The sequence below is a fragment of the Sorex araneus genome, chromosome 8, assembly GCF_027595985.1.
Source record: "Sorex araneus isolate mSorAra2 chromosome 8, mSorAra2.pri, whole genome shotgun sequence".
Lineage (NCBI taxonomy): Eukaryota > Metazoa > Chordata > Mammalia > Eulipotyphla > Soricidae > Sorex > Sorex araneus.
The window spans coordinates 1,388,063-1,406,214 of record NC_073309.1 but is presented as its reverse complement, the minus strand read 5'-3'; the positions used below and the strand labels follow the sequence as shown (position 1 = coordinate 1,406,214).

At 67.7% G+C, this 18,152-nt stretch overlaps 1 protein-coding gene across 1 annotated transcript; it reads right to left on the bottom strand.

The window, feature by feature from the left end:
• Positions 1 to 12,569: 12,569 nt before the first annotated feature.
• Positions 12,570 to 17,870, bottom strand: ZDHHC7 (zinc finger DHHC-type palmitoyltransferase 7). The gene is made up of 7 exons (XM_055145470.1): positions 17,688 to 17,870; positions 14,479 to 14,955; positions 14,275 to 14,399; positions 14,084 to 14,180; positions 13,901 to 13,982; positions 13,656 to 13,786; positions 12,570 to 13,555 (listed from the first exon to the last, which is right to left on the bottom strand). Exons 2-7 carry the CDS (start codon positions 14,797 to 14,799, stop codon positions 13,379 to 13,381), a joined length of 933 nt encoding a protein of 310 aa, XP_055001445.1. The 5' UTR covers positions 14,800 to 14,955; positions 17,688 to 17,870; the 3' UTR covers positions 12,570 to 13,378.
• Between the last annotated feature and the right edge of the window lie 282 nt (positions 17,871 to 18,152).

Genomic DNA, 18,152 nt, shown 5'->3' with positions numbered 1-18,152 from the left:
TTTGCTTTTTGGGTCACACCCAGCGATGCTCAGGGGTTTCTCCTGGCTCATGCACTCAGGAATTACTCCTGGCGGTGCTCGGGGGACCATATGGGGTGCCGGGGATCGAACCCGGGTCGGCCACATGCAAGGCAAACGCCCTCCCCGCTGTGCTATCGCTCCGGCCCCTAAATAAGCAAGGTCATCTGTGCTGGCTCCCGGGACCCCCGGCTGTAAGGGGGTGTTGGGTGCAGCCGGTGGACTCTGCTCTCGGAGGGGCCCCCAGCCTGTGGCCAGCCCCCACTTTCAGGGCCGCGCCTCCCAGGTGGGGCCTGGGCAGGGTGGGTGCTGGACGCGGCTCCTCCCTCCCCCTCCAGCGTCCGGGCACCAGCCCAGCCGGTCTGCACAGAGGGAGCAGCTGTTGCCCTGGCGACTGGCCGGAGCCGATGGATGGGTCAGAGGCGCAGAGACAGCTGGGGGCCAGGGCTCAGGTCCCCAACCGGGGCCCCACGGGGTCTGAAGGCCACTCAGAGCCTGAGTCAGGCGAGGACTTGGGGCCCCACGTGTGTGAAAGTCTGGGTGTGCGGTAGAGAGACCACACGTGCCTGGGATCCCACGGCCGAGCACTCAGCACAGGCAGCGGAGGTGCGGGCAGGAGAACTTAGTACCCGGAGCCAGCAAGTGGACAGGGCGGCCGCCCAGTGTGTCCAGGCCACCGCGTCCAGCGGGCTGCATGCAAGCGAGAGAGGCTTGGCGGGTGTGCTGGGTCCCCAAGACAGTCACCGGGGCCCACAGGAAGGGCAGCTGGGGAGAGGCGCGGGCCCCCCTCCCTCCGCGGCCCGTGTCCACGGCTTCCAGCCTAGATGTGTCCCTGAGTGCAGGAGGGACCCCCGCACCTCTGGGGAGCAGCGTCCTGCAGCACGGCCTGGCCCCCACGCCAGAGCAAGAGGCCTGTGGGCAGCTGCTCCAGGGACTCGGGGTCGGGGTGCCGGGATGGACGCCCGGCCTGGCCGTGTGCAGACGCCCACCAGCAGCCCCCAGCTCCACCCTGAGTCGACAGTGCCCCCCCCCCATTCTGGCACTCACTGGAGGGGCCAGCTCACACCATCCGAGCTAAAGGGACCCTCGGGTTTCTCCGAGGGCAGAGGAGAGGCAGGAGGGCCCAGGGCTGGCAGAGCCCAGGCGCGGGGCAGGGGTGCTGGGGCATTCTCGCGCTGTGCTTGTGGCTGTTCCGCACGTCTCAGCGACGTCCGGCTAGAAAGGCACCACCTGCGCCACAGGCATCGGCCCGCGGCGTCTGGGAGCCAGCACGCGCCCTTCAGCTGCCGCTCTGTGCCACGTCTCCCTGGCCTCGAGACACACTGTCACAGCACAGTGGGGCGGCGTGTCCCACACCGGTGGGGACAGAGGAAGAGGGGCCGGCGCCCACGGGTGGCTGGAAGAGGGCTGGGAGCCGAGGCAGCCGGCACAGGAGCGACCGCAGCGCCACCCCACACCAGGGCCGAGACAGCGCAAGGGACACCCGGGATCCCGGGAAGAGGCTCCCCGAGACAAAAGCACCCCGAAACCGCCGTGGTCTGTGCTGGCGCCATCCTTCCGGACATAGGACATTGACCTTTTACCCTCAAAAGAGTACACAGAGCACACACAAGTCAGCACACAAAGAACCACACACACACACAACCCTAACCCTAACCCTAACCGTAACCCTAACCCTAACCCTAACCCACACACACACAATTACACAGTCACATATGCATGCACAACTTAGACATGCACACAATCACACATACAGACATGCACAATCATACATTCATGTACACAATGATACACGTGCACCCACATCATACATGCATCATACATGCATATGCATAACAGTCCCAGACCAGGTGGGGCTGGTGGCAGTGACCCCCGCCCCCCAGCCTTCTGGGAGGCTGAAGAAACACCTAGAAGCCGGGGGCTCCTGGGCGTCTGTCCGTGAGGGGCTTGGGTGGGCTCCAAACTGCTCCTGCCCTGCCCCCACGGACCGCCCACGCCCTGAGGGGCTCACTGAGGCGGCAGCGGCCGGCTGGGCACCGGCCCTGAATGGGGGGTGCTGCCTCCCTGCTCTCAGCCCCCAGACCCCCCAGGAGTGCCTGTGTGTCAGCCCTAGCAGTGACCAGACAACACCGACACACACACACATGCCCACACACACGCGTGCCGACATACACTTGCACATAGGTGCCCATACGCCCGCCTGCATGTGCCCAGCGTGAGGGTGAAGGACTCGGCTTGTTCTTGGCCCCCGAGCTAATCCCTCATCGGAACTTCCCCTCGGAACCAGTTATGTAAGTGTCCTCTGAGGTCTGGAAACTTCCAGATGGCCACACGGCCACCAGCTGCTCCCGGACCTCAGCCCTGTGGCCACACAGAGAGCCTGACCTGGCCTCTCAGCCGGAGCAGCAGTGCTGACCCCACATCTGGACCCCCTGCATACAGCCTGTCTCCAGGCGCCCCTGAGGGCGGGAGGGGGCAGGGGCGCATCCCCCCAGCTGCCCCCACGGCCCCTCAAGGTCCCCCCAAAGCACATCCGCGCCTGGCTGTAAACCCCTGAAGGCGTTTTTTGGCCACGCTTGGTGGGGCTCAGGGGCCGTGTGGGGGTGCTGGGAATGGACTGGGGCTGGCGCTATGCGGTGAATACCCCACCTGCTATACGCCTCTCTGGCCGCACACGCTTCACTTCGGACAAGTGCCAGGTTCCCGGGACCCGCACTCAGAGACCAGGCACGGTGCTCTCACCCTCCTGCGACAGTGGCCAGGCCAAGGGAGCTGCTATTCCGGGGACGGGGTGGACACAGCACAGACGTGAGCAGACACAGACACAGCCAGAGACAGAAGCAGACGCAAGGAGATGCGGAGAGAAGCGTGAATGAGCCACAGGGCTAGACTACAGGCAGAGAGAGGGAGAGGGAGGGGGAGAGAGGGAGAGGGAGAGGGAGGGAGAGGGAGAGAGAGGGAGAGAGAAAGAAAGGGAGAGGGAAGGAGGGAGAGGGAGAGGGAGGAAGAGTGAGGAGAGAGAGAGAGAGGAAGAGAGAGGGTAAGAGAGAAAGAAAGGGAGAGGGAGGGAGGGAGAGAGAGGGAGGGAGAGTGAGGAGAGAGAGGGAGAGAGAGAGTGAGAGAGAAAGAAAGGGAGAGGGAGGGAGGGAGAGGGAGGGAGGGAGAGGGAGAGGGAGGGAGGGTGAGGAGGAGGGAGAGGGAGCAGTGGGTAAGGTGTTGCCTTGCGTGAGGCCAACACGGTTCAATCCCCGGCACCTCGTAAGGCCGCGTGAGCACTGCCAGGAGTGGTCCCTGTGTGCAGAGCCAGAAGCACGCCCTGCGCACCACCAACTGGAAATACATGTATGTGGAGGAAGAAAGGAGAGCAGAGAAACAGCTCCCCTGGCAGCTGCCGTCGGGGGGAGAGCGGCCAACAGGCGTCCTGGCCGTGCCCACAGTTGTCGGACAGATGGCCACTGGCCAGCGGTCAGCACAACACAGGTGAGGGGTGGGGCCAGGCCACCTGAGGGCCTCCTGCCACTCCGGTGTCCGTGCCCACCCCATGGCCCAGGGTGACACGCTGGGCTCCGGCCTGCACCCCAGCCACCAAGGTCGCAGGGCCCGAGACTGGCGCCCTTCCCGCCTTGACGCTGTCCTGGGGCCACGCCCGGCAGTGGCCAGGGGCAACTCCTGGTTCTGGGCTTGGGTGTGACCAGCCGCCCTGGTGGCCGCAGGGCCTGGGACGGGGCAGCGGTGCCCTCCGCCAGCCCGGGGCAGTCTGTCCCCGACCAGTGACTCGGCCTGAATGTGCTCGCGTCCAGCACGTGCCGGTCGGCTGTCCCCGGGATGAGCAAGGAGGAGGAGGCGGGACTTGGGGTTCTGCCAGGCGCCCCCACCCCACCCCCACCCCCGCCTCAGTCCTGGGGGCGCCTCCCTGGGGGGCAGTGCAGACGCCCCACCACCAGGGGGCAGCGCGCCCGAGATGAACCCACCCCGGCCTCATCGCAGGGTCCCCATGCAGCCTCCCACCTTCCTCGCACCCTCTCCTGTCCCCTGCTCCCCCGGGCCCCCCAGGGCACCGGATGGGGACCCAGAGGCCCCCCACGAGCCAGACCCTCTTTCCTCACGGCGGCTCTGCCAAGCACAGCCGGTCAAGCGCGAGGCAGGCCGGGCCGGGCGCGGTCACCGCAGAGCCTCGGCCCGGCCGGCTCACAGGCGGGGCGGCACTCTGGGTGTTTCCGGGGAGGGGGTCCCCTTCTGAGAAACCCCAAACACCCTCCCAGCTAACGGGGAGAGGGAAAGCTTTCCCTCCACGTCCTCAGGTTCCGGAGGGGCCGAGCCCCGGCACGCCGAGCAGGGCCCAGCGGGGCGCGGGCGGCGGGACCCGCGTCCTGTCCACTCGGGCTCGGGCGCGGCAGCGGCTGGCAGAGCGGATTCGCTGGAGGCTAAGCCGGGGCTCAGGCCTTAGGCTTATCACCAGAACATTCCAGCGTCTGCAGCCTGGGCCCCAACCGCAGGGGCCGCCTTATCTGGCAGGACGGCCAGGAGAGGCCAGGAGCCGCCCGCCCCGGGACAGCCGCTCCCGCCCCTCACCCTGCCACGCCGCCCTCCCGCCCTCCTGCCCCGGCTCTCCTGGCCGTGCAGGTCCCGCCTGTCGCCCGAGCAGGCTCCCTGGGGCTCCTGCCTCTCTGGGGCGGGCTGGCGAGGGCCCCCAGCCCCGCTCAGGCTGCCCGGGGCCGGATGGCGGGCACGGGACTCGGGTGGGCAGAGCAGGCAGGCGCCCTCCCCGCTGCGCGATTGCTCCGGGCCTAGAGTGGTTTCGAGGGGAGAAACTGAGGCACGCCCTCCTCAGCTGTGCTGGGCTCTCCGTGGCAGTGGAGCGGGGTGCGGCCAGGGTGCAGAGCCCCTCGGGAAGCTCAGCTCCTGGACCGAGTGCTCGGGGCACAACCCCCTGTCCGGAGAGGACTAGGGTCCCTTCCTTTGACCCGAGAGCGGCTTCCAGGGCTGAGTCACCGCCTTGGCCCCGGCTCCCCACATCCATCTCCCTGGCAGGGCCGGAGCGCCAAGGCCTGAGGAGGCCGGAGTCGCGGGAGGACACGGTCTGTGCCAGGCCCTCGGGGTTGCCGCGGGGGCACCGGGGCCAGTGCTCCCCTCAGCGGGTCCCCTGCGAAGTCACGTAGCCGGGAAGTGGTGGGCACAGGCGGGGCCTCACCAGACAGCCCAGCCTGGGCGCTGGAGGGAGGGGCTGCTGACGAGAGGGCGGGGGCCAGGGCTCCCCCAGCACACCGGGCCCCGCTCACACGCGCCTCCGGGCTTGGGGGACCACCCTCGGGGGCTGCAGCGAAAGGGCCCTTTGAGTCCCTGGAAAGTAGGTCGATGAGTCAAGTCCGGCCTCCGAGAGTCGAACCAAGTGAGTCAGGAGGCGGGTGGGGGCGGGGAGGGCTTGTTTGTTCCCGGGAATGGCAGGCCTGCTGCTTACATTTGCTCCTCCGCTGACGCACTCAGTGCTTCAAGCTCAGCGTGCCTCGCAGTGGACGTCTGCTGCCAGCACCAGGCACTCACTCAGCACTCAGCACCGCACCCAGCACTCAGCTGTGAACAGCGCAGTCCAGGCCTGGCCAAGCTGTGCACAGCACCACGAGCAAGAACCTGGGTCCTGGCCTCCCCCGGAGACCCGACGCCACTTTCACCCCTTGGCTCTCAGCCCGCTCCCGGGCCCGCTCGTCCTGCCTCACCCCTGGCCACTCTGATGGCCCCCGCCATGTGCCCCAGCAGTGCCCCTCCCAGGGCTGGGCTTCATCACGTCACAGTCCCGGTTCTGGGGGCTGGGGAGCACACCCCCGGGCGCCACACTCCGACCCTGCCGCCTCTGCCCAAGAGCACTGTCCGGGGATCATTCCTGCAAAGTGCAACCGCCTGCTGCCCCTCCTGAGGGCTGCCGGGCCCCTCCCCATCCTCTCTTTTTTTAAATTTTATTGACTCACCGTGAGACAGTTACAAGCTCTCATGTTTGGGTTACAGTCTCACAATGATCACACACCCATCCCCCCACCAGGGCACATTCCCCACCACCAATATCCCGGGCATACACCCCCTTTCCCACCCTCCCCCTGCCTCCATGGCAGACAATATTCCCCGTACTCTCTCTCTACTTTGGGGCATCATGGCTTGCAGCACAGACACTGAGAGGTCGTCATGTTTGGTCCATTATCTACTTTCGGCATGCATCTCCCATCCCAACTGGTTCCTCCAGCCATCATTTTCTCAGTGATCCCTTCTCTATTCCATCTGCCCTCTCCCCTCCGCTCATGAAGCAGGCTTCCAGCTATGGGGCAATCCCCCTGGCCCTAGTATCTACCGTCCTTGGGTGTCAGCCTCATGTGATGCTACCCTACACTCCACAAATGAGTGCAGTCCCTCTATGTCTGTCCCTCTCTTTCTGACTCATCTCACTTAGCATGATACTCTCATGTCTATCCATTTATCAGCAAATTTCATGACTTCATCTCTCCTAACAGCTGCATAGTGTTCCATTGTGCAGATATACTAAAGTTTCTTTTTTTTTCTTTTTTTTTTTTTTTTTTGCTTTTTTGGGTCACACCTGGTGATGCACAGGGGTTATTCCTGGCTCTGCACTCAGGAATTACCCCTGGCCGTGCTCAGGGGACCATATGGGATGCTGGGATTTGAACCTGGGTCGGCCGCGTGCAAGGCAAACGCCCTACCCGCTGTGCTATCTCTCCAGCCCCAGTTTCTTTTTTTTATAATTTATTTATTTTTGATTAGTGAATCACCGTGAGGGTACAGTTACAGATTTATACATTTTGTGCTCATGTTTCCTTCATACAAAGTTCGAGAACCCATCCCTCCACCAGTGCCCATTCTCCACCACCAGTAAACCCAGCGTCCCTCCCACCCCCCAATCCCATCCCCCCCTTTTGTTCTCTCTCTGATTAGGTGCTGTGGTTTGCAGTAGGGGTGTTGAGTGGCCACTGTGTTCAGTCTCTACATTCAGCACGCATCACCCTTCCCCCGCGTGGCCTCCGACCACAGTTTACTGGGTGATCCCTTCTCTGAGCTGCCCTCTCCCCAGACTGTGAGGCCGCCTCCAAGCCATGGGGTCAACCTCCTGGTACTTATTTCTACTATTGTTCCCCATCCTCTCTTGAGGAATGCTCGTCAGCACCTTCCTCACCTGAGGGTGCCCGGCCCCGCCCCTACCTGGCCTGAGGGTGCCCGGCCCCGCCGCTCCTGGCCTGAGCGTCGCCCAGGTTGCACCCGGCAGCTGCTCATTGCCCAGCCGCACGCTGAGCGGGGATTCCGGTGCTGAGCCCACCGTGGAGCGCCGCTGCTCGCTGTGTCCTTACGAACAGTGGGCTTCGGGGACCAGAGTGATAGTGCAGAGGGAGGGCGCTGGCCTTGCACGTAGCCGAGCCCGGTTCAACCCCTGGGACCACATATGGTGCCCTGAGCCCTGCCAGGAGTGATCCCCGAGTGCAGAGTTAGGAAACCTCTGAGCACCTCCCGGGTAGGGGCCACGAAAGGCTTGGGGGCTGGGGAATTGGCTTAGTGGTAAGAGTGCATGACTCGTATGCATGAGACCTCAGCCCCTCAACCTTTTTCTCATTCCCGCGAGCCAGGATGTAGATGCGATGGCAAGAGCTGCAGCAACCATTCTGGATCCAGAGATTAAAAATCCCTTTGTTGAAAGTAGCAAAGCTGCCCCTGGCCCTTGGAGTCAGGATGCCACGTGAGACGAATAGAGGCCCAGTGTCGAGAAGACAGGCATCCTTTCTCTCACACCAGAGGGGAGCGGCCCAAGGATAGTAAGCCGCCTCTGCTCACAGGCTGGTCCCCAGAGGGCCTCGGCCACCTCCCCTAAACCTCAAGTCTGCTGAGCCTGTGGAAAGTGCAGGCGCCATGATCCGCTGCTTCCTGGCTCGGGCAGAGGCGTTCCCGGCAGGCAGCAGGGCAAGGGCCTGGAGCTCGTTAGCATAGCCTGGGCCCTCCACCGAGCGTTCCCGGGCTCTGACTCAGCAGGGAGAGCCTGACTCGGCTCCTCCCAGCTCTGCAGCCCCCCAGCCCTCTGGAGTCGAGCTGGGCCCCCAAACCTCAGGGTGTCTCTGGGTGCCCCGGAAGGGAAGAGGGAACGAGAGGGTCAACACTCCCCCGCCCTGCCTTTGTTTGGAGGGGAGCTTCCACCCAGCGGTGCTCAGGGGTCACTCCTGGCAGGGCTCGGGGGACCCGATGGGAGGCCAGGACAGCACGGCCAGCCGCCTCGCCGCCCTGCTCGCCACCCCCATCTGCTTGCCTTACAAATGTTTTTTTTTTCCTTTTTGGGTCACTCCCGGCGATGCTCAGGGGTCACTCCTGGCTCTGCACTCAGGAATTACCCCTGGCGGTGCTCAGGGGACCACATGGGATGCTGGGAATTGAACCCGGATGGGCCGTGTGCAAGGCAAACGCCCTCCCCGCTGTGCTATGGCTCCGGCCCCACTTTACAAATGTTTTATGTGCCGCACCTGGGAGTGCTCGGGGCCAGCCTGGGCTCTGTCAGGAGGGATCCCCCTGGTGCCTGGGGCCCGGGCCAGGCCAGGTAAACACCTGCCGTAGGGTAAGTGGGCTTTCGTCTGACCGGGACAGTCTCCGCAGAGGAAAGAGCCGGGACACTTGCTGATGGCCGCGGGGGTCTCCGAAGGCAGAAGCCGGAGGACGGGCTGTAGAGGACGGACAGACACCCTCCCGCACAGCCCCCCCACCCAGGCCGTTTCCTCTGGGTGATGAAAGTTTGGTCTTGGAGCTGGAGCCAGAGCACAGCGGGGAGGGCGTTTCCCTTGCACGCGGCCCAGCCGGGTTCGATTCCCAGCATCCCATCTGGTCCCCTGAGCACCGCCAGGGGTGATTCCTGAGTGCAGAGCCAGGAGTAACCCCTGAGCATCGCCGGGTGTGACCCAAAAAGCTAAAAGAAAAAAGAAAGTCTGGTCTCTTCCCCACACGCACCTGGGACCCTTGTTCCTCCTGGTCTGCTTCCTGGCCTGGAACAGGCTCTGCTGTGCTTCTGGCCCGCGCTTGGGAGGGAATCACTCTGGCAGGGCGTGGGGAACCGTCTAGGCCGGGCATGGAACCTGGGTCGGCCGCGTGCAAGGCCAGTGCCTTACCCTCTGGGCTATCTCTTTGGCCCGACTTGGTGTTTTAAACTCCGTTTTGTTTCTTTTTTTGAGTGGATAAATGTCTGCTGGGCCCTGGGTGTCCACGTTGTCCATCCCCCTCAGGCTTCCTCCTACCCCTTTCCCTGTCCACAGTGAAGAGAGGCTGCAGGCAGAAGCCCCGGCAGTGCAAAGGCCCTGGGGCCAGAGTCAGGCAGAGATGCCAGATGGCAGCTAGTTAGTGCCCGTCGTCAGACGCTTAGGTGATCCCAGCCACCATCCCTGCTCCCCAGAGGGAGGCCGCCCTGGGCAGACTGAGAGGGGGTCGCTGTGTGTGGTCCCGCTGGACCCTGGGCCGGGGCGGCTCCCTCCTGCTACTGGGTCCTGTGCTGACTGTGCTGCCCTGCTGGCCCGTGCTGCTGTGACTGGACCGCAGCGACCCGCTGGCCGGACCTGCTCCCACTTGGCCCCACCAGTGCTGACCTCGAGCCTCTGCACTGGCCGCCAGCCCCTGGCCTCTCCTCCTCTCTGCCACGGGTGCCCAGACACGCTGATGGGTTTAGCAGGGCCGCGGCAGGCCCACCTGGACTCTGACCCGTGTGCGCCTGGCCAGCGGGAGGGCGCCCCCAGCCCTCTGATGCCAGCCCAGCGCCCAGAAAACCTGCTCCTCCCATTTCCGGGCTGAACTTTCCAGAAGGCCCTTCCCTGACCCGGGGGGGGGGGGGGCTCAGTGCCTCTGCATCTGGCCTCAGGCCCACGGCTTCCTGCCAGAGCCCCTCTGGCACAATCTGGCCCTGAGTCCATGGAATCGGCTCAGAGAGGCCAAGTGATCGGCAGCAGGACACACAGCGGACCCAGGCTGGGTCCCTCCCGGAGCGACTCCGCGGGCCGAAGGGCCCTTGGACTGGCAGCTCCCGCCTTTGCTTTCCCAAATTGAAAGCAGCTGTTTGAGATCAGCCCATCGCCCCAGCGGGCCACGGCTTTCGCGAAGGGACTGTTTGCTCTAGGGCCGCGGCTCTCGCGGGAAACCAATCAGAAGCATCTAGAATATCGCTGGGGAAGCTGAAATGAATCCGTGCGGGCGGCACGGCTGAGCCCCTAAATTGGTTCCAGTCTTCGCGCGCGCGCCTGTCCCCGTTTGGGGCGTCCTTCCCGGTGCCTGCAGGCGGTTCCCAGGGCTGCTTCCTGCCAGGCCACGTGACCCCTGCCCGGGACTCCAGACGGGCAGCCACCAGGCAGGGCGGACAGAGGAGACCAGAGCCCCTCCTTGTCACCAGCCCAGCTCTCTCGAACCCGCTGCTGCTGCAGGAGACAGGGTCCACCAGCCCCTGGCAGTGACGGTGCCCCAGGAAACAGGCAGAGCATGCCATGGCATGCGGGCATGCGGGCGCTCAATGGCTAGTGCTCCCGCCCTCGGGCGCCTGCATTCCACGCCCCGCCAGGACACCCGGGCATCCCTGCGCTCCTGCCACAAGCACGTGGGTGTGTAGGCGTAGGCGGGGCCCTCTGCACGGGAGAGATGTTTAGACATCGGTGTGGACATGACTGTGTAGACTAGATGTGTGGACACAGGCACATATGCACAGGTGTGTGGCCAGGCACAGAGATGGACGAATATATGGAGGTGGACAGATGAACGCAGACGTGGACGGGAACATGTAGACACAGGCAGGTCATGTGAACATGATGTACAGTGCTAAGACATGGACAAAGACATGGTCACACACAAGTGACACAGCACATGGACACCCCCATGGGCATGGATGTGAGAATGTAGACACCAGCATGAACATATATGTGTGGATATGGACACACGACAAGGTGATGGACACGACATTCGATGGGCAAAGGTGCTGGCCCCGGAGTGTGGCAAAGGTCTCTGGCGGCGGGCACCAGAGGCCGGAAATGAACACAGTGCTCGGGCTCAGGGAGGCCCGGGCCGGCCCCGCCCACCGTTCCGGGCCCGCCCACAGTCACGCCCCTCTCCAGGCCCCGCCCACACCACGCCTTCCCTCGGCCCCGCCCCGTGCTCTCTGGCACCTGCCCCTCCCTCCTGCTTCCTTTTTTTTTTTCTCTCTTTTTGGGTCACCTGGCGATGCTCAGGGGTCACTCCTGGCTCTGCGCTCAGGATTTACTCCTGGCGTTGCCGGGGGACCCTATGGGATGCTGGGAATCGAACCCGGGCCAGCCGCGTGCAAGGCAAACGCCCTCCCCGCTGTGCTATCGCTCCGGCCCCATCCTGCGTTCTCCTTTGCAGGGCGCAAGTGCCCCCACAGGCACGTCTCACGCGGGGCTCCCGGGGCTCAGGGCCGCAGGAGCCGGGAAGCAGGCTCGGCCGTTTCACACGTCTCTGGCCAACCGGGGAGAGGGCGGGAGTTTCAGGGCCTAGGAGAGTGGGTTCAGGCCAAGGACAGAGCCGTGGCAGGGCAGGAGGGTGCCGAGTGCGGCGGCATGGGGGGGGGGGGCGCTGAGGGGCCCTGGGTCCCCAGCATAGACCATGAAGTGTCCTCCCGGGGCCTGTGGACTCTCCCGCCAGTGCTCTCTGAGGCTCAGCCCCGCATACATGGCGCCCGGAACGGAGGGTGGAGGCCGAGGGACTGCGGGAGCGGGCACCCAGTGCTGGCCACAGGAGACGCACAGGGACGCATCTGGGCTACCCGGTGCCTCTGCCCCGGGGGCGGGGATGGCGCCCGGCCAGCCCAGGAGGCGGAGTGGGCGGTGCCCCCCGGGGCTGGAGCCCCGGGGCGCGGAGCCTCTGTCCAGCGAGGCCAGGCGCGCAGTGCCGGCACGGTGGCCTTCCGGGGGCGCCCGGCGTGCCGCGCCCCAGGAGCGCCGACGGGACGGGACGGGCAGGGTCCGCGCCGGGGGAGAGGCTGCCGCAGGCACGTGCCCGACAGTGCTCACGGGGGCAGGGCGACCCCCCACTGGCCCTGGCGGGTCCCCGCCGGTCCCAACCCGCAATCCGCAGTGCCCTGGGTGCCGGTCACTGGAGAGCAGGGGCCCGGGGCTCCGGCCAGGTTCTCTCATCCGATACCCGGGCCCGCGTCCACTGGGCACTGCGCTGTCTCACGGCGCCCCCTGGCGGACACGGTGGAAGAGACGGGTCAGCGCGGCGCCCCCCCCCCCCCCCCCCCCCCCCGCGCGCACTGGCACAAATGAAACCTACGTATATAATTCTGGGTTTTGGACCTCGCCCGGCGATGCCCAAGGCTTACTCCTGACTCTGCTCAGGGGTCAGGCAGGGCTCGGTGGTGCCAGGGATTAGACCGGGGGTGGCGGTGTGCACGGTAAGCGCTGGTGTCGCTCCGGCCCCAAGGAAGGAATATTTCAGAAGCCCACACTGCCAGGGAAGCCGGGCACCGCGTGGAGGTGCCCAAGCTGCGGCTGGCAGCTCGCGGCGCAAGAGACGAGCCGCCGGGGACCGGGTGGCTTGAGAAACCGTCAGCCGGTGACTTTTATTTCTTAGAAAAGTGACATGGAAAGAGGCTGGCGAGGGGGACTGCGCGCGCACGTGCTGCCGAGAGCCCGGGGCCGGCACTCGTCGTTTACTGATGAACAGGATTTCCGTGTCGGACCCTCCTGTCGGGCCCGCCGCCCCCCGCGCACACCCCGCACGGGCCCAGCAGGCAAGTTTAAGGCGAGTGCCCAGGAAGGGGCTGTTTGCTCTGCGCCGGGCCCGCGCCCGCTGCTGCCCGCGCCCGGGTGCCCTGCACGGTCTGCGCGGACACAGGAGGCTGCTCTTTGGATCCACATTCCCGGAGGCCCTGGCCCAGCTCCCCCTCCCTGAAGCGCCGGAGCGACAATACAGCTCGGCAGCCGACTGGGCATTGCTGGCGTCGCTGCGCACCGCAGGCTGGACGCACGAGCCCGCCTGCCCAGAGCGCGCGCGCATACGCGCACACGCGCACGGGCCTGGCCGCGGCCTCTCGGCGCGGTGCCGCAGACTCAGTGCAAAGTGTCCGAGCTCCTCGGGGCCCGCTCCCCGCCGCTGACCGCCCGTGGAGTGGCTCCTTCATGAGGGAGGCGGTAGCCCGGGCGGTGCCCACGAGGGCGCAGAGACCAGAGTCCCCCCGCGGCCCCGCTGGGCGGTCTCTGCCTGCGCCCCAGAGCCGGGGAGTGGCGTCCAGTTCCGGCCGGAAACCGACCTCGGGGCCCCACTGCAGGCAACTGGGTGCACCGCGGCTGCCCCGGGCCCGGGGGTCAAGTCTGTCGGCAAGTGCCCGCTCGGGGCGGCCTCACACGGAGAACTCGGGGCCCCCTCGGCGCAGCCGCGGCTGCAGCTGCCTGAACCGGAAGCCGACGAAGGGGTTCATCCAGAGCAGCGAGGGGGGCCCCCCAAAGACAGACTTCATCCCCTCCCACCGCAGCCTCCGCTCCCACGTGGGCTTCTCGCTCTTCAGCCTCTCGATCTCCTGGAGGAGCAAAGTGCGGAGCGCTGAGGTCGGCGCGGCCCCCTCCCTCCTGCCCCCTGGCCCCGGGCCCCAGCACCCCCCGCCCCGCGCGGGGCCGCACCGTCTCGTCGTTGCAGATGGAGTGGATCTGGGTGCCGAACATGACGGCCGTGAAGGTGAAGAACAGGAGCCCCTCCAGGCACAGGAAGACCAGCAGGATCACCGTGACGGGCGGGGAGAAGTCACTGCACTCTGCGGGCGGGGGGCGGGCTGCAGTGCGCACCACCCCGCCCCCCCCACCCCGCCCCCCGACTCCCGCCGGGCTCCGCGGGGTCACTCGACAGGGACAGGAGACCCCCGGCTCACCTGTCCACTGCCCGCGCACACAGGAGAGGAACTGCAGCCCGCAGAGGATCAGGGCGTGCACCGAGGACAGCGCGATGTACATCTGCAACGCGGGCCACGCGGGCCGTCAGCTCAGCCCCACGGCGCGGACCCCGCCCCCACGGGCTCCCCCCCGCCGCAGAGGGGCTGGCGTGGCGCCCTCACCGTGAAAAGCACGAAGAAGCGCTGGTTCTTCTCCCCCACGCAGTTGTTCACCCACGGGCAGTGGTGATCCATTTTCCGGATGCATCTCTTGCAAATACTGCGGGAGAGAGGGCGGCGGGGCGCTGAGGGGGGGGTGGGCACTGGGGGCGGGGCGAGCGGGACGGGGTGGGGCGGGGCGGGGCGGGCGGCACCTGCAGTGGTGGGCGCGCTCGGGCTTGATGCAGCAGCACTTGGGGCACTTGTACAGGACCTCGCCGGGCTTGAGCTGCAGCCGCTCCAGGTGCTCCTTCGTGGCGTTGCCCTTGGGCACGGCCCCCTGGGGACGGCAGCCGTCGGCAGCGGCCCAGCACTGGGTGCGAGGGCCCCGCGCGCGCGCGCGCCCGCCGGGCACTCACCGGGTCGGTGAGCATGGTGCGCAGGTGCGAGCACAGGGCCAGCGCGGCCAGGCAGTTGAAGAGCACGCCGTTGAGCACGGAGTACCAGAAGTCGCGGGAGGGCAGCAGCATGACGAAGGTCACCACGAAGTCGGCGTAGACCACCAGCAGCCAGGTCAGCACGGCGCACACCATGCCGCAGCCGTCCCGGATGAACCACACGCGCTCGGCCACGTCCGCCTCGGCCGCGGACGACGCCGACGACGACGAGTCGTAGCTGTCGGCCTCGGCCAGGAGCGGGTGGTGCTCGACGTCGCGGAGCCGGTGCCCCGACGACGGCATGGTGCCCCGCCGGCTGCGGGCCGCGGGTCAGCGTCCCGGCACGCCCGGGCCCACCCCCGCCAGGCGGGGACACTCACCTCGCACCCGCGCGATCTCACTGGGACATCCTGCACCTCCGCTCCAGGGTGTCCAGACACACGTCCCGGGCGCCAGGGCCTGGGGGGGGGGCGGGTGAAAGGCCGCCGCTGACACCCCGGCCCCCACCCCCGCAGAGCACCCCTCACTCCCCCGCCCCCGCCCAGGACAGCCAGGAGCGCGGTCAGCGACCATGGACAGGGCAGCCCAGACCCCAGCTGTGGCCGCCCCCCAGAGCACCCGGGGGCTCAGGAAAAAGGTCTAAAACTGCCGAGACGCGCAGGAGGAATAGCACCACAAGGAAAAGACTCGCCGGGCCCCCACGGCTGGGCCCGCTGCCCCGCACAGGGCAGGGAGGGACTCAGAGGGGCGCCCGAGAGCCCGGGACCCCCATGCACTGACAGCATGCACTGGGGTCTCCTCACAGCGGGCTGAGTGACCCCACACCCGGTCAGTGTCACTGTGAGTGGCCCCAGCCTCCCGAGCACTGTCCAGGCGCCCCCTCTAGTCCGGCGGGCCTAAAGTGGTCGAGCGCCCACATCAAGCCAGCACCTGGGCCACGGGCGCCTGGCTCACGAGCCCCCCAAGGCAGAATCGCCCCAAAGAGCCACCACCGGGAAGAGCTGCGTCCTGACACAGGTCACCGGTCAGTGTCCGCGGGGAGAGGGCGCCGAGGGACAGGAGCCCGCACGGAGCCCCCCACGGGCACTGCTCAGGGGAGAGGGGGCGCACCCCCAAGCCACGTGTGGGACAAGGCGGGGAGCCGCCCAGGCCCAGCTCACGCCTTCCAGAAACCCCTCGGCGCCTGAAGTGCCCGCGCCAGGGCTCGGGCGCTCCCGCACGGAAGGCCAGCCAGAGGCCGCTTCTCTGCCACCGCACCCGGCCCCACGCAGAGACGCGTCACCCCCCAACTGGGACCCCATCGCGGAGCAGAATGCCAAGAGGTCAGCACAAGGCATGAGCCTCCCGGCCGGGAACGCCCAGAGCAGACCCCGCCCCCGCGGCGGGCGCAGAGCAGGGCGGGAAGTGTGAGCCCCAGCTAGAAGGCGCGAGGAGAGGGTGCGAGGACGCGGGGGAGGGGGGAGGGGTGGGGTGCAGGCACCAGAGCAGGTGCTGCCGAGGCTTCCCGCGGCCGGGACCCAGCTCGGAGCCTGCGAACTGCAGCCCCCAGAACCCGCACTGGGGCCCTTGCGGCCCCGCCGGCTCCAGCCCTGGGCTGACCTCCAGCCGCCGGGCGCAGAGGGGCGCAGAGCCGGCCAGGTGCGCACCCCGCCCCCGCGGAGAAGCAAGCAGCTGGAGCGCGGCTGGGCAGGCTGGACTCCTGGCGCCGCCGGTGTTTGCACACGGTCAGGTGCCACCGGTGCACCCAGAACAGGAAGCGACAGTGGTGGGGCAACCTGGGGTCCTCACAGGTGGGCTGGGGCCGGAGGCCGAGCTGACACTCTGGGAGGCGAGTGGGCGAGGCCGCCTCTCCCCGGCCATGTGGCCACCGGCCGTCGGGGAGGGCCCGCGCCCTGCCCAGGCTTAGGGTGCGGCTGCCCCTCCCCTGGGCCTGCCCTGCTCTAGACTGGCCGGTGCCTGCACAGGGGCCTGTCACCCCCGAGCTGTGCGGGAGGGCTCCTCTCCACGCGGCTGGCGGGCAGAGAGGTTCTGGAACCATCCAGACTTTATTTCCGCTCTCGTTTTCTCAGTGTAAGAAAGGGCATATGATTCCTTTCGCCAGTGCCCTGGACCGGCAGGGACAATTTCAGGAAGGACAGAGGCTGCCCTCAGCTGTGGTGCGGCCTCCGGGCAACAGGGGAACAAGCAGCAAGGGGTGGGGGCACAGCACAGCGGGAACCGCGCTTGCCCGCGCAGAGCCCACCTGGGTCCAGTTCCCAGCACCGCGAGGGCGCCCGCGCACTGCCAGGCATGACCCGAGTGTGGCCACTCAGGCTGGAGTTCAGCTGCCCCGATTCCTCTACAAAGTTTCCTTCAGTCTGAGAACACGCCCCCTCCTGCACCACCTGACCTTCTAGAAGGCTCCCTGGTCTCGGAGTGGACTGCCCGCAGCCGGCTGAGGTCCGAGTATCGTCCTAGAACCTGACGCTGGGTTCCCCAGGCGTGTCCGGAGGAGACCGGTCCACAGCCGCGCGAAGGGCTGTGGGGCACCGAGCCCGCCTTGGGGCGGGGAGCAGGCGGGATGCCTGGACCCCCAAGGGCCAGCAGCACCTCCAGGGAGGGGGGATCCCGGGCGCCCCAGGGCTACCGGCTCCGGGGGGGAGCGTGGGGTCGCGCAGACGGGAACCGACGGGCAGGGGAAGGAAATCAGCGCCCCAAGAGGAAGCGCCCGGCCGGGGGTCCCGCGCTCGTCCCCCTCCCGGCGCCCAAGCCGCGACGCGCCCACCTGACCCCCGGAGGCCGCTCGGGCTGCCCGAAGCCCCCGCGCCCGGCCCGCACCGCGCCCACGAGCCTTTCGCTGGCCCCGAGTCCTGACTTCCGGGCAGGAGGGGGACTTTGTGCCGGTGGCCGCGGCCCGCGACCGTGATCGGTGCAGCAAACGGCCAGCGCCGGGGCGGGAGGCCCGGACTGACCCGCAGCGGCCGGCGCGGGTGCCCGGCCCACACCCGCGCCCCGCCCGGCTCGTAAAGCGCGAGCGCCGGGCACCGAGGGCAGCGGGCAGCGGCACCCCGGGGCGGGGCGGGGCGGGCGGGGCGCGGGCGGCGGGACCCCGGGCGGGGCGGGGGGCGCGCGGCGGGCGGCGCCAAGGTCAGGCCGGCGCCCGCGGAGGGGCGTCCGGGCGGGCGGGTGTCCGGGCGCGCGGCCGCACTCACCCGAGGCCCGGGGGTCGCCGGGCGCGGCGGCTCCTCCCGGCCCGCGGCGGCGGGGGCGCATCATGCGGCCGCGCGCATGGCCCGGCCGAGGGCTCGGTCCCGCCGGGCACGGGCGACCACGGCGGCCGGCGGCGGACACGGGAAGCCGGAGCCCTGCCCGGAGACCCGGGCGGCGCGACCCGGAAGTGCACCGCGGGGTCAGCGGCGCCCGCCTGACGCACTTCCGGCCGCGCCGCCCGGCCCGGGAAGGCGCGTCGCGGGGGTCCCGGGCCCGGCCGGCTCGGCAGAGGGGCCCCGGCACGGCCGGAACGGGTGGCCCCGCGGACAGCAGGTCAGGGGTCGTGGGCAGCCTGGCCGGCGCTGCCCGCCCGGAGGAAAGCGCAGGTGCCCGCTTGGGCCGCGCCCGGACTTCGGGGGCCCCTGCGCAGGGACGCTTGCGCAAGCGGTGTCAAGGGTTACCTTATT